Source organism: Taeniopygia guttata, chromosome 12 (genome assembly GCF_048771995.1).
Source record: "Taeniopygia guttata chromosome 12, bTaeGut7.mat, whole genome shotgun sequence".
Lineage (NCBI taxonomy): Eukaryota > Metazoa > Chordata > Aves > Passeriformes > Estrildidae > Taeniopygia > Taeniopygia guttata.
Genome location: NC_133037.1, coordinates 13,473,819 through 13,498,267, shown reverse-complemented (window position 1 = coordinate 13,498,267; position 24,449 = coordinate 13,473,819). Strand labels below are relative to the sequence as shown.

Here is a 24,449-nt window from a genome sequence, read left to right as displayed (position 1 = left end):
AGTCCTGAGCAATCTCAGGCTACAGAAAATATTACTTTATGATTTGACATCTGCTTAGTCAGAAGTTACTTTGGAATACTTAATAAATACAAAATAATCCATGGAATAATTTTCTTTCAGCGAGTTCAGTTTCTTTAGGTTTTTTTTATTCAGTACCTGAAAGTTAGTTTGACACCAAAAACAACCATGATAGCTCAAGTATCTTAACTTACACATCTGAAAACTAAAAAAGTAAATATTTAAGTCCTAACTAGAATATAGCATTGGTTCACTGAGTAAGATATTTGCCTTCTAATTTAAAAAGACCTCTTCCCATATCATCAATATCTGACCTTATACAGTTATTTTGAGTAATATTTTATTTTAAATATAGTTTGGTTGTAATTATTCTAAATAAAATTTGAGTGCTAGGCACCATTATTTGTTCATATTTACTAATTAATATCTTTTGCAAACAATCATCTGAGTAAAGACCAATCACTTTAAGGATGTTATACAAAGTGCAGATCTCTCACTGCGAGAGTGGTAAAACTACAGCAGCTTAAATTGTTACCAGAATTCTACTAAGCGCTACATAAAACAAAATACAAACCAAAACAAAAGCAAAACAAAAGAAATATCCATTTTCCAGTAGATCTTTATAAATTTCAACTCCAGTTCTGCATTTTTAGAAAAATAAGTTCCAATAAACACATTGTATGTCTTCTCTCTGAATGCTCTACAGTTAGAGACTGAGCTTAGTGAAATCTAATTTTGAGTGGGATTTGTAAACCGTGCATTCCTTTCACAAAAACCATGTTTGACAAACTGACACATGCAGTTCCTCCCTTTCCTATGAATTCTGATACAAACTAATTCAACTCTGGAATTTGAAATTGCGTAAGTGTTTACATTTGCTTGACCATTCTTTGCAGGATGTGGTCATTACTGACTAGCTGTTTTCCTGGGAAACATTCTCATAGCAGTTAAAATTCTTCAAATAACATAACTGTTTTTGAAATAGCTCACATTAATCTCTTCCATTCCTCATGCAATCACATGGTATTTCTGGCTGATGTATACAGCCATCTTGTCATCTAGAAACAGCTTCTCTTCAATAGAAAATTTGAATTTACTACAAAAGGTCATATTTAAATAAATTTGTGATTCTTGGAGTGTTCTGCACAGGGCCAGGAGTTGGACTTAATGATCCTGATTGGTCCCTTGAAACTCAGCATATTCTATGATTTTAAAAAAGAAACTTAAGCCAGCTGATTAAAAAAAACAGGAGGTAGTCTAATACAAAAAAAAATATTCACATTAATAGTTATTTTAATAGGATATGTTATTTTGCATGATATTTATCATATTGGCATATTCAGTATGAGATACCAACATGTGGGTGAAAGCCTAAATAGCCAATTATATGAAAGGATGAGAATATTTATCTCTGTGTTTCCAAGGTCTTGGGCTTATATACAGGAACATTTTTCTCTTTAAGTGATGGGAGGCCCTTAATTATATCTGCAGCTTTCTCTGCTATCATGATAGTTGGGGCATTCAGGTTTCCAGTGATAACGCTGGGCATTATTGAAGCATCAACTACTCTCAAGTTTTCAACACCAATTACTTTTGTTTGGGGATCCACTACAGCAGTGCTGTCTGAAGGCTGACCCATTTTACAGGTGCAGGAAGGATGATAAGCACTATCAGCCTTCTGCCTTATGAAAGCATCTATTTCTTTGTCAGACTGAACATGATTTCCTGGTTGAATTTCAGGACCACGAAATTTTTCAAAAGCTTTCTGAGCAAAGATCTCTCTGGACAACTTGACACACTGGCGGAATTCCCAAATATCTCTTTCTGTATGGAAAGAAAATAAGTAAGTACATATTTAATTTACCAGTATATACAGAATGAAGAACAGAAAAAAGCAGCATTGTGGAAAAAGTCTCTCACTTCTTGCTGAAAGCCATGATAAAGGAGAATGTTTTTTGAAGTCACAGATATTTTCATCCAGCGTGAACAAAACTGTTGCTTATATTGCATGAGCCCAAAAGGAAAGATGTGAACTATGACGAGCTGCACTTTATCTTGCTTTACCCACTGTCTAGGAAAAGGAAAATAGTCTCAACACAAAGAAGCAAAAGAAATTATTCCTTCACAAGCAGAAGTGGTGATGAAATGCACAGCAAGACACAGCAGATACTAAGAATTCTGACCTCCCCTCAACAGAGAATTCTTTCTAGCTTACACAGTGCATTGCACAATCACCTCTTTCCATACTAGTTGACTTTTAATAAATGAGAACTAAGTAACAATGCACCAACCAGCACTTCTGAACTGGTGTTGAGTAGATACAAAAATCAGCTACTGAAAGAAGTGAAAAATAAGCTGAAAGAGCAAGGAGAGGCGACAATTACCTGTTGACAGGTAGTTGGGCTCAATGATGGGGTGGTCGTTTGGGTCTGAACTCTTCAGCTTCAGCCAGCCCACACTTGTGCTCCTCATGGGTCCCACGTGGACCTGCAACACCCACACTGTACTCATCACACAATCCCACCAGGTCTGCTTCCAAATTCAGCATGGGGTATTTTTGGGGGATGTTGCCTTTGTTTGTTTTGAGTTTTTGGTTTTTTGGTTGTTTGGTTGGATTTCTTTTTTTTTTTTTTTTTTGCAATTTACACAGACTACAAATTCAGCAATATAAACATTAACCAAAGATAGTGGAAAATACCATTGAACATTTTTTCATTTTATATAATTTCTTTTGTAAATATGTAACTCCATTGCAGGGAGCACATATGCCTGTCAATTCACAGCTGGTCTTTTCTTTTAAAATACAACCATTCCAATTTAGCAATATCAGAGCACTCTAATACAATCAGCAACTGGACCAAATTATTGTCTCTGAAGGAAAAAGACTAGCAAGGATAAGCATGTATACTCAGTGACAGTTCCCCAGAATTAACGTTCAGAGTTCTGGATCAAGATGCTAGTTTACAAGGGGCTTGGATTTGTGCCAGTGAATAAATGAGTGTTTCTATCTATTTTCACTTAAACCATTGTCTAAACTGCAGTGGAACAGTTTTGTTCTACTGCAAAATTGTGTCCTAACCCACAGCACTAGGACACTTCAGTAGAGTGAATACTTAATTCAATACTTGCCTTCTTTCCCAGAGATAAAAACTAACATATTTTGGTGGCAATATCAAATAACAAGGTGTTTTTTTCCCCAGTTAAGGAGGTTAAGCAGTCTATTTCATATTATACTGAACAAAGTATTTTTCACTATATAGCCAAATTATCAACATTTATAATGGAGCATAAACCTCCTTGCTAATGGTTACAAAGTCTTACTGGAACATTCTCTTCCACTCACCTGGTAAGCTTCCATTGTGGAAGCAACCCGACCATGGTCAATCACCTGGGAAGGAAGAAAGTGGAACTGGATGTCAGGGTGAGGAACCCCTGGTTCACTCCGGATGAAACCACCAGATTCCAGGTGGGAAGTTCCTCCCTCACCTAGGGAGTTTAAAGGAGGGAGAAGATGCCATTAAAACACCTCCAAAGAGCAACAAGTCCACATGTTTTTAACCTGTAGATGCACTACCATGAATAATTGATTTATACAGCATCAACTGCAAGGAATGCAAATCCATTATGAACAGCTTGTAGTTTAGGCACTGCGTACCACTTTCATCTGATTTTTTAATTCCTGGATAAATGTAAATATGCTTAAATTTGGAATTCCCACTGATCTGAGAATGGATGTTACAGTTATCTCACTGTAACTGGCAGGCCAAGGGTCTGATTCCAGAAGCAGATTTGGATCCTGACAGGTGTGGAGGGAACTGGCTGCACATCCTGATATTCCTGCACTGCTCACTCCGTGATGTGCACTCCAGTTATACGGAATAGGCAGAGCCATCCAGTGTCTGCCCTGAAATGAAAGATGAAAGCCTTGCAATGTGCCTTATGTAGTTTTCATTTCTCTTTAAAACTGTAAGTTGGTCCTCAATATTTACTTGCATGGTAAAAAGCCATGTGTACCCAGAATAAGTTGCCAAATAATAACATAATTCAGCAAGTGATGTAGAGCTCATCTTTGGCCAAGCTATTTGACTGACATCAAAGATTATATTTACAGATCCTTTTTAAGGTAAAACTTATGACTGAGGTACTGTAAAATTCATGGGTCATTCTAAGGAAAGTAAATTCACATTTACTTGCAGAGTAAAAGGATTCTGATCAGAGCAACAAACAAATTCTTTTGAGACAGTTATACAAGAAGTCAGTTCAACAATACATTTTTACTGACATCACATTGATTTAAAATAGAAGATTTTCTCCATCTTTTTTGCAATAGCTTTTCTTAGTAGCACTGATTTTTAAATGTAGAATTTTTTTGCATGAGATATAGGAATGTTAAAAGTAGTGTATAATAACTTCCTTCATACCTAAGATATATAAATTTTACAATATTCTGGTATAGAAGAAAAGAAATAGTTCAAATCCATTTGCAAATTCCAGTTATTTTACAGAGTGTGAAAAAGATTATATATTAAGGCTCCCAGACTATAAAAATCATGGATAAAAGGCTGTCATAATTCTAAATCAGTCAGTGGTAAAATGATTGCATACTTTGCTTCATACCTGTAAATTTCCAAAGCCATTCGAGACCAATCCTCACCATGTTCAGTGGCTTTTGTGCACGATATAGAGTAATAGGTTTGGTGCACTTCTGCTGAACATACACTTCTAAATGATCTTGTAGGTTCTGGCCTACTCCTGCAGGGGGTAGAAAGAGGGGAGGGAGAAGAAAGTGAGAGGAAAAATATCTGTTATTTCACACAGAAAGGTTACCCACCATGTTTCAAGCAGAGAACACCTTAAGTGGGAACTGAACCAAGCTCTTACAAGGGCAGTGGTGTCACAGACCAAGGCCATGAGTCACATCAGACTTTTGCTCATGTCAGAATAAGGTTTTACATAAATATAGCATAACTAGAATGAAAATAGAAAGCTAAATGGCAGATATATCAGTTGTTCTAAAATTGCCAGATATGGCTTGTTCATGTTATTTCATGTTCATGTTATTTCTTCTAATTCAAAGCTCTTAATGACAAGTGTGCTGCTTAATTATAAAAATATGCCGTCAGAAAGGCATTTTTCACTGTCAAATGGGGTGAAGAAAGAGTTTGTTGCTTAATTGTAAAATCAATGCATGTTTCCACTGATTTGTATAAAATCAACACACCTTTCCACTGATTTGTAACAAACATGTTTTCAACATGTGTTTCAGTCTGCACAGATTGACGTAAAGAAAACACTATTTCATGATTAATTTAATTTAATGGTCATTCAGTTACATCCATAGGAAGATGAAAGAAGAAAAAAAGATTACCGGGAAGATGGCAAACAACAGGGATCCCCAGTTTTTTTAGATCATCTGCATTTCCAATTCCAGACAACATAAGCAGCTGGGGAGAATTTATTGCACCTCCACTTAAAATAACTTCCTTACTGGCAAAAACCTAAAAGGAAATGAGCACAAAATCCCTAAGATTATAAAGCCTGAGATGAATGCAAGCAACGTCAGGGGCTGCTGTTTGGATATGCTGTTCTGATCCAGATTAGACATCCTTCCCTCACATTTTCCTCATTTAAATGTATTCCTATCTTGTCAGAATTTTCCACAGAGAGAAGTAATCAAGCTTTTGCTTTGATCATTCCTGTATTTATTCCCATCTTTACAATCCATTCAAACTGTATGGCACAGAAACATTCAGCCCAGCTCCTATCCTACTTGCCAGGGGAATAGTACCTGTGGCACTTGGATCAGGCAGCTAAGCTTCTCTGCCATTTTCAGCAACCCTTTATAAATTAAAACTGGAACTCCTAAGGAAGATTTGGAATTCACAGACATGGTAGCTCAAAAATTCTCAGGAGCTTATTTTTTTTTAATTCAGCCATGGCTAAGCTTTGCTTTCTTGGCTCCTGGTAGTCCTCAAAAGCCCCCCAACGATTCACTGAAGCACTACTGATAAAATACTAGCAGGCATGGTTTGAATTTTGTTTTGCTGACAGTCTTTTCATCAAATGGTTTGGTCTGAGCCCTGAGCTGGTGATGATACAGGCTGCTAAATTATTCCTCTGCCTTTGAGTCTGAGTTTTAATAGATTAGCATAGAATCCATATTAACTTGGAACCGTGTCCTTTTTGAATGACACCTCAGCTATACAGAAAGATGACAAAATGTTGCTACAGTAACATCCAAGTGTAATAATAATAAAAAGCATTTTCACACTATTTATCCAATACGGTCAACAGATGGCCAGTGCTGTTATCTTTTGTTTGTTACTGCTTTGCTCTGGGAAATCATTAGTATGTTAAGACTAATAAACACCATATCAGAGCCAATTGAATCAATACTTAGAGCTGTATTTTGCATGTTATGCAAACTTATTTAACTTATTTACATTTTCTATAGTACAGACAGAACTGGTACCAGTTTGTTCAGAGCAGCACTCAAATAATGCTTGCTCAGTCTAAACCCCCTGCAAAGGCAGCACTGTAGTTATTCCTAGCCCACACAAAGTTTTCCATAATGCTAAGTGGGAAAAGTGACTGATACACTTTTTTTTGAGTTAGTCTCTAATACATTAAAACATTTTCGTCCTTTATATGAAATATGAAGTATAAATAAACTTTTCTGCTTGATTCTGAACTTAAAAACTCCAGGAATTCTGAACTTAAAAACTCCAGTCTACCTTTCCTACTTTTGTCAGAGGGCTTACTGGAGTCCTGGGAGATCTCTAGGACTTCTGTGTTAGACAAATAACAAGTTATTGGCCGGTGAATATGTTTTTAATAACTTTTGAATCAGGTTTTAATCTTTTCACTTTGCTGATGACTGACGTAAAAGAGATTATATCTAAAATAGACTGTAAAAACAAAAACACTTTAATGTAGTCAATTGCTTCATCTTGATGTTCATTATGCAATAAAATTATTAGCTCTTCCATCCTGACATGTATAAAATTTTCCAGAAAGTAAAAGCAGATACTAATCCTGCAGTTTTGATGCTGGGAGAGGGAGAGGAGGGGGAGAGGAGGAAGGGAAATACTTTGAGGATGTATTTTGTACAATACATTATAAAAACATATATTATTCACTATGTAGAATTCATGCATATATTAGTATGTGTGAAAATTCAGAGCAATTGAAGAATTTTGCAATTAAATGGTCCAATATTCAGAAAGTCTTTGATCATGTGTAATTGAATTCCAAGACTTTCTTCAACAAAACTGATCTTGATAATGGCACAAGAACAGCAATTAGAGGTACTGTTTTCACAGAAATGTAATAGCTCATGAAATCAGTTAAAGGTTCTGCAACTTTTGTTTCATATTGGTAAAATGATTATCATTTGCAATCCACTTAGAAAGCAGCAGATTTGATCTGTGCTTTAGAAAATCAAAGAACATATTATTTACCCTGCATTTTAACTTCTGGCAGGTGCTCAGTCACAGAACTTGCCTGCTGAGTTTTATAAGGCTTACTGAACTCAAACCACCAAGATGTGTACTCAGCTCTCTCTAGGATATTATTATTAATCTTCGTATCCTTTGTGACCAAATATCTTAGGTTATTAGCATACAAGCCCCTTTTAGGCAACATCCTAGTTACAGACTAATCCATAATCAGCTGTCAAAGGAAGTGAGAATGGTTTGGGTCTTACAGAGGTAAATGGATTGAAAGAGGCATAAAATGAACCAATTATTCAGAGTTTTGTAATGACAATTCAAGCTTCCTTCCACACAATCACATTTTCAGTCGAAGTTGGACTGAAACTGCGAAATATTCCACAGCCAACCATCTATCCCTTGAGCCATTCAAATTTCAGTGTCTGGCATTACAGATTTTCCTCTGCCAGAATTGTTTTTCAGAAACACCCCCATTGCAGCACTCTGGTCAATGTGCTGGGACAGGACATGGTTGCACCATAGGCTCCAGTCTTACACAACACTCTGTGGAACATCAAGTTATGGCCTGTCCCCTCAGCACTGGAGATGGAAATGTGATGATGAAGTTAATCTCTAAATCAATACAACTGGAGGATCATCTACTGTAAAATAACTGACAAGGAATCATATAGTGTAAGAAACAACATAACCTCTAAAAAAAGAGAACATTTTGCACAGTAAAGTGCCATTTTTAATAGACTTAAAAAATATGTATAATTTAGCTTTGATTTATACCTTTCATACTGGAAATTGAAAATCTCTTACCTTTTTCCTTTGCCCATTTTTCACACACTCAATACCAATGCATTTTGTTCCTTGAAACAAGATTTTTGTTACAAGTGTCTTCTCTGCAACTGAGAAATTTGGGCGTGATATGGCTGGGCGAAGATAAGCACTAGCTGTGCTCCATCTTTGACCTACAATGTATATTTACATTAAACATCAAAACAGTCATGCTCAGTATGCTTCAGATTTTGGCCAATAGCCACCAGGATGCCTACAGAGGGAAAGTCTTCATAGAGTTTATAGAGTTCACAGCAAATGTGATTTGATATGATAATTAAAGATATTATTTTAACATAACAAATTTCACAATGACATAATTTAACTGTGAATCAGGACTTCCCTACCAATGTAGCTTGCAATGAAGTACACAGTACACCGATAGCAAGCTGCTGAGAAATTATTAGGGTGTAAATACAGAGTGCCATAGCTGGGCAGTAACCTAAACACTCAAATGGCATTCAGTGCAGATTATATGTCCATATTTCAACGTTATTTCTGGGTCAGAAATAGAAATTACTTGAGGACCCCTTCATGGTTTACCTTGGTGTATAGTCATGTCCATCCAGCCAAAGCCTTCCTGCTGGTAGCCATTCATGTCATCCGTGAAGGGATACCCGGCCTGCTGGGCTGCCTCCAGGAATGCCCGATGGAGAGGATGGTTTGTTTTCCCTCTTGACACGTACAGGGGGCCATTCCCACCTCTGTACTGATCCGGTCCCAGTTCGTGTGTCTGTGCCTTCTTAAAATAAGGCAGGCAGCGCTCGTAGTCCCAGCCTAGAGCCCCCTCCCTGCTCCAGCGGTTGTAATCCTCGGCGTGGCCGCGGATGTAGACCATGGCATTGAGCGAGGAGGAGCCGCCCCACACCCTGCCCCGGGGCCAGTACATCACTCGGCTGTCCATGTGCCTCTGCGGAGTGGTGTGGTAGTACCAGTTGTATTTCTTATCGCACAGGTTGTACGTTAAGGCAGCAGGCATGTGGATCTTCCACATCAACCTTATACTGCCTAGCAGGGTGTCCTTAGGGCCTGCTTCCAAAAGCAGCACAGTGCTGTGCGGGTCTTCTGTCAGCCTGTTGGCCAGCACACAGCCTGCTGATCCAGCTCCTACAATGATGTAATTGTAAGAGTTTGTCTTTTCGGAGCTCAGTCGCGACGATGCACGTGAAATTTTGAATTGTTCATGGATGCCAAACGTGTTCTTTAATGTGTGTGCTTTAAACAGGCTTCCTGCTACCTTGCACATCACAGGACTGTGACATTTAAATCCTTTCATTAAATATGACATCTTTACTGATGGTCACTCTTGCAGAATTTCTGACAAAAATCCAGTGGTTTACCCTAGAAAAAAAACCAAAGATACTAATTAAGATGTAACCATTACTACCTCTAATATGTCAGTCATTTTCAGGTGACAATGGTATACTTTATCCATTTGCACTACCCAAAATGTTAACAGTGGCAACAAACAGGTAAACATTTACTGTCTAATTATTCTTTTAATGCAGTCTATGCAGCAGTCAAATGTACTATCCTATATTATATATAGTCTGAGTTTGATTTGCTTCTGGTTCCTGAGACAGATGAACATTTTCAAGTATTTGCCAAACCCAGAAGAGGCAGGAACTTTTGCATTCCTTGTAGTCTCTCTCTATCCACCTCTAATAGGCAAGAATTTAAGCACAACAACAATTTCAAAACCTTAACTGTGAGTCTGTGACAGTGATATCACACAAGGCAATACACTATGGAAATTATGAGTATGCTCACTGCACATTCTGCCAGAGAGTGTCTCCAAAAAACAAACGTGTTACAAACTCATTTCCAGCTATCCCTAAGGTGAAAACTGCTGGATTTGCAGGTGTGTCTCCTTTTCCTCCTAACACAGGGAAAGGCAAGATCTGTTCATCTCTGCCTTTCTACCTTGCTACTAAACCCAGATCCTGCAAGAATACTCCAAGTACAGTTACAATCTAATGCCACCAGATCCTTAGGCTGAGTAAGAATGGCAAGCATTTTACTTTCAGAGAGGCCTGTGAGCCTTGGAAGTACCACAGGTTTAGCTCTGTGTTACACTGGTTCAGACACAGGGACTCAGTGCCAGATTTTCTGTGTGTTACAGGCACTGATCCTGCTGGCCACCCTGAAACGTTTTTCCTGCTCCCTCCTCCTGAAAACATTCCTTTTGGTCTGAAAAATTAGTGAAGTGGGGTGTCCTTGGAAGTAAATAATATTTCTCTCTGGCCCATGACTTCTGTCTAAGCTGTTGTGTATTCTAGAGACAGCAACTTATCCAGAGTCCATTACACTTATCTCTTCCAGCACTGCCCAGCTGAGCTAAGCAAGCATTCTCCTGAAATATGTTGAATCCTCTGTAACAAAATTAGGTGTAAATTGCTGCTAAATTGCAAAAATTTTCCATGTACAATTACAATTTTATACACATTCATTTGCAAAAGTATGTTCCTTTAATCTTGGGAAACAGGTGGGAAGAAGCATAACTCTCTGGAAAGAAAACTTGTAATAAACTTGTTTGAGGCTGTACAAACCCCAAAATGTCTGAATCAACAACCAGCCATGGATAACAATTTGTTCTGTAAAGAAAAAAAAAAAAAGATGCTGGGATATGTCTGAGCCTAAAGTTCACACAGGTGATTCTCGTCACATGGATAATTTGAAATTGTTCCCAGCTGAAGATCGGGACGTATCAGGTTTTTTTTTTTTTGCAGGTGTACTCTATTAAAGGATTCTTTCTTGAAGGTTTATTGATTGTGATGCAGCAGAGGATGCAAGGTCAGAGGTTTTTACTTGTTTTGGTTGTGAGGAAGAGGGTTATGGTTTTGCAGTACCTGTGTTTAAGCTGCAGCTCTGTTGATCCAGGAGCACTAAATTGGTGAGGGGGTTGGTAGAATATGGGCCTGGGTCCTGATAATCTGGGAAAGATACTCTGTCCCAGTAGGGAACAATAGTTTTATGGCCAACTCTTCTAAATGTTGCAGCGGTTTTCTTTGTATTTTGTTGTTATTTTACTTCAAATGGAACAGGGATGGTAGAATAACACCTGAGAGAATTTTTGTCTTGCAAAGAGAGCTGGGAGTGAAGTCAGTCAGCAGTGTCCTGACTGTAGCAGTCCAGTGACTTTAACAGTCAGTGTGTAGATGATTCACAAACCTTGGTGCTTTTGAGTTCTGAAGTGCACGGGTCAAAAATCAAGTCAGTCTGATTTAATATAAATTAGCACACATGTTTTGATAGAATGGATTAAAACACTAATTTCAATGGAGTAAAATACTAGTTTCAATGCACATTTCTTTTTGCCATATTGATTCACATCCACTCCCTTCTTTCAGTGGTCTCTCTGCATGAGCATTATCCTACTCCATTTCTTCTAAACTGATCCTAAAACAAAAAGGAGAGAGTCACTGTGCCTGAAGCACTGTTCTGTTGACAGAGGAGAAACAAGAATATTCTCTTTGGCAGATGGAAAACATGACCCTCTCCCAGAGATGTCCACAGACAGCACATAATGTAGCACAGCAGTGGGGCTTTGTCAGGACGTTAACCCTTCATGTTACCACCAAAAGCTGTCAGGCCTGACTGTGTAAAGGGCAGGAGGAAGAGCTCCTCAAGCTAAGTAGATCCTGTTTTTTGTTTGTTTTTTCCCTGTTGCGGGCTGTGTAACAGGTTTAAATGTATCTGCTGCAGAACGTTTAGGATTAACTTTCCCTTCATTCCTGCTAGGGAGAAAGTTCATTCACTTTCAAATACTTTGTAGTGAGTTTCCAGTGTTGAAAGTGCTCAAGCCCACTTACCTCGCTTCCTCCTCTGTGCACAAGCGTGGCTGTGAGCTCCGGCGGGTCCGGGGCTGCCCGCGGCCCCGCTCTGAGAGCTCCCGGACCGGACCGGGACCGCGGCCGCTCCCGCCCGGCCGCCCGAGCAGGAGGGAGATGGTTCTGTCCCGGTCCCGTCCGCAGAACGGGGCAGCCACAGGCCGCGTCTGTCTCAGCCCAGGCCGGGGAGGCCGCTCCTGTGTGGGGACCGCCGCCGACCCTCGCAGCCCAGCCCAGCCCGGCGGGCGGAGCGCGGGGTGGTCCCTGGGAGCGCGGGGCCCCGGCGGGAGGGCGAGTGCGGGCTGGGCTGTGGGGGGGAGCCCGCGGGGAGGCAGGTCAGGGGCGCGGCTGGGACTTCCCCCCGGAACGCACCCTTTGGCCGCTGTGCGGGCTGTGCCGGAGCGGAAAGCGCCCAGAGGGGATGCGGGCGAAATCCTCGGCCTCGTCCATCCCGCCGGAGCCCCCGGGCGGCTGCGCTGCAGCCCGCCGGGACAGGGCTGCCAGCTCCGCCAGTGCCACCGGGACAGGAATGCCAGGTTCCCCCGGGCCAGGGCTGCCAGCTCCGCCAGTGCCACCGGGACAGGAATGGCAGGTTTTCCGGGCCAGGGCTGCCAGCTCCGCCAGTGCCACTGGGACAGGAATGCCAGGTTCCCCGGGCCAGGGCTGCCAGCTCCGCCGTGGAGCTCCGGGGCGCAGAGCCAGCCCCGCGCTGAGGTTACCCCACCCCGCTCGTCCCGGAGCGCTGTAACTTTTTCACCCGCTCTTGGCGGCGCGGAAAAAGCGCTTCCCCCACCCTCGGCTGCTTTCCAGTGCGAGCACTGGGAGCTGCATCGCGGCTGGGATGAAACCCCAGGTGTTCTCGCTCCGTCCCGGCACTGACAGGAGGTATCTCTGTGTGGATGAGCGCTGGGTGCAGCGCTCCAAAGCAGCCCGTGAAAGCTGAGCTGGAGCTTGCAGTCCAAGGCTTTAATTGCGATCCTTACCTGTGCAATGCGTGCTCCCAGGAGAAAGCCTTGGTTTGAAGTGAGCAGCAAACGCGCTGCGCTGTTCTGCCGGGCCTGCCTGTGTTGACTGATTCGTTACCTCAGCAATGACGACTTTCGGGTTTGGTTGTATCACTGAAATGGAAAAGAGTAATTGTTTCCTGAGGAATTATGAGTAAATGTGTACTTGATATTAGTGGTTTTTAATCTTTGCAGTGATTGTTTGAAACCAAACTGATACGTGTTCGCAGTGTTCAAAAAATTTTGTACAATTTGAATGCTGTTATTTTGTAAGCAAATAAATCTACAGAAAACATGCACTAAATATGTATAAGAGTATAGAAGTTTCATGAAGTAACACAGCCATTTCAGCAGTTAAGTAGGGGTAGATGTAGAGCACAAAATTCTAAGTTCATTGTTTGGAATGTGAAAAAATAGAGGAGTTTCCACTTAATTGTAAGGGCTCCTGCAGGTGTCCAGGATTTCATGGGTTTGCCAACTAGAAATTGGTGCTGCTATCTCATCCCTTTGTTACCAACTGAATCATACACATGGCCTTTGAACAGAAAATTTGAGAATTCTGTGCAGGTGAATTTGCTGGTTTTTAATTCATGGATACTTGAATATTTATAATTCTCAAGTCAGTACTTACTGCAAACTAAGCTGAAACGACTCAGTTTCCTGTTGCAATATTTATCAGGTATATTCAGCAGATTTTCCCCTGGATGTTTGCAAAAATCTGGGAAAAATAAATATTTTAGCTATACAGATGTTTGAATGTTAAAATCCTGTCAAGATGCAGATGATTTTGGTATTAGGTGACTTTACATATACTGGCACTGGAAAATTTTGCCTTTCACCTTCCTCAAGTTTTATCCTTACTAGATAAAATCCTGCACTTCAGGAATTCGTTATTTTGTAGCTTTTGCCCAGGGTAAAACTCTAAACAAAAAGGAAGAGAGGAGAGGAGATGATGACTGATGAGACTCCAGGTTGCAGGGGGAGATACATTCCAGTAACATGGGAGGAACTGGCAGGGAGCAGACTCAGAGTGATATGCCTTGTTTCTTTCTAAGTAAAGTAATCAACTCCAGTATTGATGGTGAATCATTTTGCATTGCTTTTTAGCAAACTTTCATTGTATGGCCATTGGAAATGATAATTTCAGTAAATCTGTGTGCATTTTCTTGAAATTCTATTAAAATACACATAAACAAATGCATATATACCATATTATAACTGACAATAGCTTTTACAGACTTGTTTCAAAATGTTTTTTTTCTTTTATTGCTCCTCACAATCAATACAGCTGGAGGATGTGAGTGTTTTCTCCTCGCTGCTCTACTTGTGACTGTGTTTCATTGCTGGGGCAGCTTGTGCCATCTCAGAGCTAAGAGTTCTCACCTTCTTGAGCTTTTGTATTCTATAGTTTTGCTGCAAGCATCCTTTTTAGATAAGTTCATGTAAAAGAGACTGCTTTTTAGGTATTATTGCAATAGGAATGCTCTCAAGTTTGCTTAGGAAGCTCCAGCTTCAATATTTCAGTTTAAACCAGTTGGGTTGTTTTGAAGGCAGTTGCCCACCCAAACCAAGTTTGGTTGGTGTTGGAGGGTGGCTGAGGAGTGCAGTCTCACTGCCCTCAGGTGGAATGAACTGGAAGATGTGCTGGCTGTATAAAATTGCAGCTAGGTCTCTTTGGATGTATTATATTGATTTTTGTAAAATAAGGAAAAAGTGGACTCTACAATGGGTAATGAAAAACTAAGAGGCTTTGATGAAAAGTGCAGGGCAAAGAAAAAATACTCAACTTCCAAATCCTTTGTCTTTCCACTAAATATAATAATTTATTACATAAGTAAAATACAAACAGTGACTGTAGTTTTAGTTCTTCATTTCACTTTTACCCTAATGATCACTTATATAACATCTTCATCTGGTAACATTAGAGTAGCAATCAGAATATTACATTAAAACCTTCAGCTGTTGCTTCTGTGTACATATTTCTGGAATGAATCTTGGCTTAACAACTGTCACATAACATTTCATACCTTAAGTTCCTACACTGTGCACTTTTAATATACATTAGCTGTATAATATAAATATAGTTACTCTAGAGATGACAGTAGTACTCTGTATGCAGTATTCAATGCATACAATTTAAGAGACAAAGGGTAGCTGAAGTCAAATGAATTCTATAAGTTTGTTTTTTACAACAGTTCCAGAAAAATCTCAGTTGAGGCTAATATTAATAAAATACAAAAAATATGTATCAGCAGAAGGTCAGTTCATGTGTACTGGGAAAAAAGGGCATTAGGGGAATGGAATCTTCAGTGAAGCTCCTACAGGCTCCTCTGTAAGCACCAGCATTACCACACAAAGGCAGCTCGCTCCCGTAACATCCTGACACCAAAGCGCTGCCACTCCCTCTGGTATATCCACAGCTCCTGAGTTGTGTCCAGACAGGCCAAAACTGCCCCTCCTTTCCAGGCAATTAAACGTGGATCCATATCCTAAATTCAAAAAAACAGATTGCACACAGTCATTGGTCTCATTTTGTATCGTTCTTCACAGCTGTATCCTATTTTTCCAACACTATTCACCAGTTAGAATCTGGCGAGGTAGGGGAAGAAAAATGTTTTTCAGTATTATCCAGGAAAAAGTAGTGAGACAAAAATATTTAATTGATATTCAAGACGCTTTGAGAAGTCAGTTTTTGTTTTAAGATGCTTTCTAAGCATATAATGAAAATCTTGCCTTCAGTATTTCACCCAAACTTCTGGATGAGTGGGTGAAATAGATGGAAGTATACTTACAAATTTTGCCTGATTAATGCCACATGAAAATTAATCTCAATGCCTGTTTTTCTATTATCTTTAAAGTACCAAAAAAAAAAAAATCACAATTTCTTGCTGAGGAGACAGGTTACCTTCATGGGCCAGTACTAACTGCTTCTTTAAGAATGGGGCCTTGAGCTAATAAACGCCTCAATGGTCTGTACCAGTCACACTTTTGCTATGCCTCTAACTCCCTGTCTCTAACCAGCCAGTGCTATGTTATAGGCTGAAAGCTCCCTTAAATCTCAGATATTCAACTACTCTGGATTTTGAAAGAATTGTTTTCTTTTAACCTTTTGAAGATTTCAACCAATCATAGTTTACTAACTACTTAGTTAACAGTTACCTTAGGCCTTGTGATGACTTCAACATTTTCAACAACTCTTCTGAAAGAAGGTGGCATTTTGTTGAGAATTCGGTGTTGAAGAAACTCTTGAGCTTTATGAAACATAAGGCCTCCTCCCACTACTAAGATGGAGCTGTACATCTTCTTTTTTGTATCATCAGATGCTGGAATGAATGAATATATAGAAATACATCTGTTTTTTAAAGTTAATATGGTCTGTATTACAATTAATTTAGTGCAGGTCAACCCAGATAGAAACTGATGTTTGCTTTTAAAATTCCTCTTCTATTCCTTGGACATACAGCGCAAGAAACATCAACAAAGATGCAAGCATAAGAAACAGTGTAGCTACTCTCCAGGTGATAAAACCTAGGGACACATCTTTCTTTGGTGAAATAGAGGAGTTACATAAATCCACCCTGAGGTCTATTTCACAGAGTTGTACAAATGTAATTCTTACCACAGCAGTCAATACTATGAAGGATGGCTTTGTCCAGGCCCAAGGCTTTGCCTTCAAACTGAGAAATAGCAGTTTTCCTGGACATGTGTGCAGTTAAAGGTTCCTCTGAATCATTGCCAGGCATCATACAGTCACTCTGGGAAGAGCCCAGCTCCACTTCTTGTGGGTAGATCCTCTCTGAAATGTCTGAGGATTGGCCTCTCAATTCTCCCTCAAATGCACCAGGCTTTGACATAGATTTTCTGTCAGCTGTAGCTTTTGCAGACTTAAAAATGAGAAAACAAAGATGCAAAAAGGTCACAGGTTACAGAACAGTACAAAGACTTAACACTGTTGTACTTCCCTTCACCTTTTTGCACAGCAAGGTTAAGCCTTGCATTATTGCCTCGTCTAATTTTCATTTTAATCCTCATGTTCTAAGTAAGGGCTTATTTTGAACTCCATCAGATTACTCAATACCATAATAGAGGGATCCTTTCTTAGACTTTAAAAATGCACACTTCTAATTAAAGAATTGTTTAGGTATCTGTAACTGCTTGCTTTAAACTTATTATTTAATACTTCTGACCGAGGTAACAAACTGGTTTCTGACATGAGCTAATGAATCCTCATTTTAGTCCCTGATTAAATGATAGTTAATGAAAAATAAAACCAGCAATCACACACCTGCTCCTGCTTACTTTGTGTGGCCAGCAGATAATGTTCATCATGAGGATCCTCAGGATCACCTTGTGACCTGTGCTGCAAAATTGTCATTTTTTGTCCAACAATTCCAAAAGTTGCTGGATAAAACAGAGCCATGGGTGCCTGAGGAAAGATTTGGCATGGTTTTACTACAGTATTCCTCTTTTGGTATTTACTGGATAAAAAAGAAAAGTTGTGTTCTATTTTTCTCACAATTCAAAATTTGGTACTCAAATGTTGTTTATTACAAAATTAGAAAATTCAATGGTGAGCTGAAAAACTCGCAAAATTAACATTAATGCTTTGTACTTGAAGGATAATTATCATATCTAGATGAAACAACAACCATTGTGACTAAAGCTACTTAGAAAGTCTTGTGCATCCACCAGTGCTGCATTAGGCCCACTCATCCATACAGGAATTAATTTTATCTACAAACATAGTTTAAGAACAATCCATAAATTACATGGGCTTAGTAGCACTGGACTGATACAAATTGAGGCTCTGAGTCTGAATGCTCATTATACTTGTAATTTAATTTAAAAATCACCTGTAATTTTTCATCCCCTAATCGGAACTGGTACAATAAAGCTGGAGAATCTGGATGCCGAATTTGGAACTCGTGATCTTGTAATCCAGAAATATCCTAAGGTAAGAAACAAAAAAAGGTATATTTTATATTTATCAAGCTGTGCAATCTATTTAACTACAGAAAACAGCAAAAAGTAACAAAACTCTCTTCTGACTATGGACTTTACCTATTCTTGAGTATTTAAAAGGCTTTTCTATTTAGTATGATGTGCCGGACAGCTTTCTACATGCCTAAGCCTCTAGAGTGAGAGTTCTGCAGGAAGAAGAGACCTGCTGGCAGATGCTACAGTACTGAAGTTGAAAATCAGCAAGTATGCAATAATTATCAGCTTCTTTCAGTAGTAAGAACAAAGAAATTATCTTTCTAAGACTTGGGATTCCTTTCAAGGAGAGGAAAAATAAACCAAGTTACAAACATTTCAAGTCTAAAGCTTCTACAGCTTTTGCCAGTATTCTCCTGAGTAAAATATTTACAATTAACTTGGACTCACAAAAAGCCTCCCCAGAGTAACATTCTGTAAAAGAAAAAAGAATTACTTGGATAAGGCACCACTTTCCCTTTCTCACCTGATCCAGATGACAGAACGTCTCCTTTAGGTGCTGAAGCAGCAGGCAGTCCAACTTATTGGTTAACTGGCAGTCTCTATATGGGAATCCTGCTCGTTGCATAAGCCAATAAAAACACCTTGACACATCAGATCCTCCATATGCAAGGCACAGCCTAAAGCACAGAGAAGAAAAAGAGCTTTTTATGTAGTTTCTGAAATACTGGCTGACTGCAGCAATAGGGATGAGGAATGCTAGGAAGATTATAGACATGCTGGAATCATGACTTCCATGGAGTTTGCAGAACACAATATTAGTTCTGATCAATTCTGTTTTCTTCCTCTAAAGGTAATTCTTTAAGGTTCATATTGAAACAGTTGTCTTTGTTAAATGCCTCAGAGCAACCTCTATACTTACAGAAATTTTGTCTCCTTTTAGAAGTTAATCTTTGGTAAGCAAATAAGTCCATGATTATAATAATTCTGCACACTCTAAGATACCTGGTATTACGATGGGAAACACCATCTTCTACACAGCAAACACTTGTCTTCTGATCTCCCACATCTACAATGCATGCACTGCTTAAACCACTTCCAAAGGTAGCACAGACAGACTCCTGGTGTACAATAATTCCTGGCAACAGGAGAAAAAATTATATTAAATTTATGCCAAACTTTATAGTCATGTTGCTGATATTTAAAAGACATTTTATGTCTTTTCAAGATCTACAAATAGCCTGACTCTCTACTGCAATTCTGTATATTTAGTGAAGATGGTGTAGGGGGTACTTAAGAGATTTTTTTGTTTCTTGAATAAGGCTTTAAAAGTCCTGAAAAGAAGCTAAGAGCAGGGTCAAATGATCCTTTTTCTACAAGATTAAAGGTATTGTCTCCAAATTGCAAGTACTTTTTTTAATCTGGTAGAGCAGGGTCTTGGCTACTGGGTGTACGTGATGTGTTTTCCTAATTTTTTCCTGGTTTTAATCAAATAGCATTATTATTAGAATTTCAGATATGGTCTTTAAGTAGTTATGAAATAAGATCCACTTGGACCCTCTGTTTTCCCTACAATCCACCTTTAGAGAGTGCATTTGTGTCACAAGCCCATATTTAAACCTGGGAAGTACCAGAGATTCCAGTCTGCCTTCTAGACAGTCATACATTTTAAAAATATTTAAGAAATCAGACTGCTGCTACTTTTACCTCAGCTGAATGAGAAGCCCTCTGTTGGAATGCACAACAGTAAACCAAAAAACTTGTTTCAATATTAGCCAACCATTCTGCCCCTTTAAAAGAGACAGCAGTTATGTGATTGGCAAAAGATGAGGGTGCTAGTCCCAGCTAACCTGGGGCTGATGTGCAAAAATATGCCTTAAAAGGAAAAAAAAAAATCCTTATGCAATTAATCATTAAGTACTTGCTTCATTATGGTTTTTACCTGAGAAGCCCATCTTCATTAGGATCATATTTACCAGTTCTTTCACATGTTGTTTATTATAGATGTCTGGAATTAGTAAAATGCATCTGTAGTACTGAAGACAAGAACAGTAAATTAAAGCCAGCTCACAAATAAAGTTCGATATACAACTTATAAAAAAACTCTAAAAATTTGGGAAAGGGGAAGGTTTTTAATACTTTAAAAAATATGTTCTAAGTAAGTGCCACAAGTCTACAGCCATTTAAAGGTTTAAAAGTACATCAGGCATGAGAGAAACACCTACTTAGAAAGGATAAATAATTATACAAGTATTAGGCAGCCCTTCCCCAGGTGCCTCCTTTACAGTCAACAAAAAAAAAACCCAAAGAAAGACTAAAACTGTGAAAAGTCTATCATGGGATTTCTAAACATCCTTGTTAGAGGTTCTATCAACAGCTTTTGTCTTAAACACACGGACAAAATTCCAGATGAAGTCTTGGGAATCTTGCTCACCAGCAGAAAGGAGGTATTTATTAAGAAAACCACTTCTCTTTTACAATAACACTTAGAGAAGTGGATACAGCCTACACCACAAAAAATGTGCTGTTCACAGCTCACCTTCAGGTCTTTCAGTGGTATTTCCAGGTATTTTTGTATTGCATATGACCATATAACTTCTAGGTCTGCCAGTACTGCAGTGAGGGAGCCACCAGGTCCTGGGTGGAGATTCAGCTGCCCCCTTCTAATGGGCCAATGTATGTTATAAGAATCCAATGGATTAACATACAGCGCCTGGAAATGAGAGATTACATTCTGGGCATTACTTTCCCCCCCCAAAAAAATACTAAAATGAGTAACAACTGGGAAGAAAAGTATTTCAGAAGCAGATATAAGACACTGCAGAGCTCAGACTGATGTAACAGCAAACCAGCGATTTCTTTCTAACAGGGCTTGATTATAAACCATTAAAATAAAGACAGCAAATATACATAGTCTAAATTGCTTGAATGTTCTTACCCAGAGACATCTAGTGAATATAAAGGTATATTTTTCCATTATCTCATATTAGATACTAAAATAATTTAAACACTTTGAAGCCCACAAATATCAAGTTACTCAGCAGCAATTCCATGTAGTGATACTTCTATCAGTTTCTTGCCTTTTCTCCGAATTATGCCATATGGGTAAAGTTCTCACCTACTCCCTGCAAAAACCCTGATTTATAGCAGCAAGGGATCCAAGATACTTGTTAAGCAAATGGGGGAAACCCTCTTATCTTGCTGAATGATAAAAAATACTCAGTTAATCCACAGTGAAGTTTCTCAGTTTTGTTTGGTTAGCTTTACACATCTTTCAGTACGTACTAACTTACAGCAGACTGCAACTGATCAATGGCTGCATTAAAACACATGAAGCCTCATTCAGCAGGAAAATCAATCTTACCTCTTCTCCTACCAAAAATTCAGGATGATTTGACGTATTTGTCCACTTGGCCCCAGAGCTGTGATCCAAAATGGCAGGCCTCATCTGTCTGTTGTATGACCTGGCCTGAAATGTAACCAAACCAAATCCTTTTGATAAATATTTAACCAGTCACTTTTTATGCATGGAAGAAAAACGAAATACCCCTTTGAACCCAGCCCTTGAGGAAACACAATCTTCATTTTCTCATATTTTCAGAGTTTGGTAGCACAATAGCACTTATCCATATTTGGTCTAGAAAGGGCATCTATTCTTGTCCACTGAAGCACAGCATCTCACCCAAGGACTGTGTGAATGAACAATTTAGTAAGACTTTAAGAATGAGGTACCTGATCAGGTGACACTGGTATGCGCCTCGCTCCATTCGACATCTTTTTGGACCATATTGCTTGGTCCACCATTTTAAGGCCATTTTGTCTCTGCTCAGTACTCTCAGGTTTCTACGGAAAAACCCCAAATATGCAAGGTAAATACTTTCAAACAACGTCTGTATAGTGGTAATACTGATACTATTAAGAAACAGTGAAATCATTACTGTGGTTGATACACAATAGAAAGGACAGATGTTTGTACAATCCAAAATGGACTTATGCTCATTTTTAAAGAAACCATTTTTTATATTATAGTTCCCAACACCTATTCAAGTCAATCTTTTAATTGCTATTGAATCTTTTAATTGCTTTTAGTGGCTGCTGGTCTTAATCTTTAGTGATGTGCTCAGGCCATTAACTACAGACATATAAAGTAGGAGCAAAAACGTTTAAACAGATCTCAATTATTTAATGGTGAGGTTTAATATTAGATTAGATTAATTTTAATAGAGATTAGTTTGATTTTTACAGATTCAGATTACAAATAAGATTATTACATATGTCTTTTGATCAGGCTGGACTAAAATGACTTGCTGTGTTACCCAGGTCACAAACTAACTAGTAACCAACATATTGACAAATGGAGAAGTCTGATTCCAATCCTACACATAGCATTCCATCAGAAGAAATACTGAGTGTGGTATCAGACCATAGCACAGGGAAATCAACATGTACAAACCCTCAACCTAGCAACTCTTTAGATTTAGTTCATTGCAAACAAATCAAATGAAACGCAAACACAGCCCCGTCCAAGCCTACTGACTTTAGTAGCTAACGATGACCAGCCTCTCTGTTTGTGGGCATCTACAGTCCTTAGAAGTATGAAAAAAAAGTTTGACAGGAGATGTACTCTCCTCTGGAAAACCATGAGGGATGAAAGGCACATATGCACTACACAACAAACCAGACCGCCCCAGACCAGGGGATGGACACGCGGATTTCGGCGAGGCGGGGCCGCGCTTACATTGAGGCCGTCCCTGAGGAGCCAGCTGTCCCTGTAGGCCGCCTGGCCCGGCTGCTTGTGCCGCCGCGCGATCACGTGCGGGATGCCCGCGGGCAGCGTGTCCGTGGCCCGCCCGAGCCGCAGCGTGGTCGAGCCGGGGTGGATCACCACGATGAAGTTGCTCTGTATTTGCTGAAAGCAGCAAAACGCGCGCGGAGTCAGAGCGAGCGCCCAGAACCACCTGGAGCCCTCCCGGCGCTTCCACGCCCCCTCCCCTTCCACGCAGGCCTTTAAAAGGCCGAGCCCGGGCCGGGCCCGCCCCAGCGGGAGGGAGCGGCGCCCGGCAGCGCCCGCTGGGCTCCGGGCCTCACCTCCTGCAGGGACTCGGGCACGGCGGCGGGCACGATGGGCCGCTTCCCGCCGCGCTGCTCGCGCTCCCGGTCGCGCTCCTTGTCCTTGCCGTTCTCCGCCTCGCCTTTCTCCGCCTGGGTCATGCTCCGGCCGGGCGGAAGCCGCGTCTGCCGGGCCCGAGCGGCGCCGAGCCCGGCGCGGGGCGGAAGCGGGCGGGCCCGGGCCCGGCACCGCCCTCCAGCAGGTACCGGGAGGGGCCTCGGCGGCTCCTGGGCGCTGCCGGCGATGGCCTCGCTGGTAGCGGAGTGCGGGGCTCCTGCCCCGGCGGTGGAGCCCAGCAGCGGCACGGGGAGCCTGGGGAGGAGCCCCGCCGCTGCCGTGGGTCTGGTGGAGCACCAGCCAAACCCTCTCAGCTGGGCTGGTACTGCTGGTGGGGCTGCAGGAGGCGCGATACGGCCCCACAACAGCTTAAATACTTCTCTATGCAAAGGCTGCGGTATAGCTGATGTACGTGGCACTGCTGTGAAGGGGTAACGATGACCAGCCTCCCTGTTTGTGGGCAGCGAGTTCCTTTATAAACACTACAGAGACGATGTTTGACTAGAGCTGGGGGAGATGTGGTTTTTAAAGGCTGAAAGTTACACAGGCTTTGTGTTAGGTAAGAGTGGGAGCTGCTGGAGTAGCTTGTTAACTGAGTGACATTATTGATTAATTTCCGGCTAAGGAGTGTTAAGGAATACATTCAGTGCAGGTAGCTGGGGTGCAGCTGCAGTTGGAGCTGCTCGGGGCACAGAGCCCCAGGAGAGAGCCCATGAACTGCCAGCCCTTTGTGGAATTGTGACACAGCCAGCGGATGGAACAGCAGCAGTCATTTTATACACTGAGGAGTCCCTTGGTTCGGGGTCCCTCCTTGGAGGCAGTTGTTGTTATTTACTTACTGCACCAATATTAAATGATTTTAAGGATCTGGACAACTGACACTGCTTTGGGAAACATGGGGTTGAGCTGGTAAGGAAACCTGGTCTGACTGTAAGTGTGGTGTAGAGAGTCAAGCAGGGCAAGTTTTGATCTCAGCTTATGGAGCATGTATGTAACTGCCAGAGTAGCGCCTGGATGGTCAGACAGGAGCATCTCCTTAACAAGAAATTATTAAGGAGCCTTAAATGAAAAATTTGCACTGGCACTGTGTGGAAAATAATTTAATCTGGATTCTTGTCAGCTCATTTTTTCCTCAAATAGCTGTAGCCCTCTTTAAGCAAAAATCCCCCAAAACCCACGAATGCCAAATGAACTCCAAGAACAGTGGGAAACTTCCATGCTG

At 40.5% G+C, this 24,449-nt stretch overlaps 2 protein-coding genes across 3 annotated transcripts; both read right to left on the bottom strand.

Moving 5' to 3' along the window:
* Positions 1-1,293: 1,293 nt before the first annotated feature.
* On the bottom strand, positions 1,294-13,226 carry CHDH (choline dehydrogenase). 2 transcript variants are annotated; one of them, XM_030283243.4, is made up of 8 exons: positions 13,105-13,226; positions 8,835-9,632; positions 8,274-8,425; positions 5,387-5,516; positions 4,636-4,770; positions 3,362-3,504; positions 2,403-2,505; positions 1,294-1,842 (listed from the first exon to the last, which is right to left on the bottom strand). In XM_030283243.4, exons 2-8 carry the CDS (start codon positions 9,577-9,579, stop codon positions 1,424-1,426), a joined length of 1,827 nt encoding a protein of 608 aa, XP_030139103.4. In that variant the 5' UTR covers positions 9,580-9,632; positions 13,105-13,226; the 3' UTR covers positions 1,294-1,423. The 2 variants fall into 2 exon arrangements, with proteins under 2 accessions (XP_030139103.4, XP_030139102.4); XM_030283242.4 differs by lacking the exon at positions 13,105-13,226 and adding an exon at positions 12,104-12,231.
* Positions 13,227-14,922: 1,696 nt separating this feature from the next.
* Positions 14,923-23,347, bottom strand: ACTR8 (actin related protein 8). The gene is given in 13 exon segments (XM_072934749.1): positions 14,923-15,614; positions 16,285-16,448; positions 16,745-17,009; positions 17,411-17,551; positions 17,979-18,074; positions 18,587-18,740; positions 19,066-19,198; positions 20,003-20,096; positions 20,600-20,773; positions 21,425-21,529; positions 21,793-21,903; positions 22,799-23,104; positions 23,107-23,347. Coding segments are annotated over 13 exon segments (2,052 nt in total). The 5' UTR covers positions 23,272-23,347; the 3' UTR covers positions 14,923-15,470.
* Positions 23,348-24,449: the final 1,102 nt, after the last annotated feature.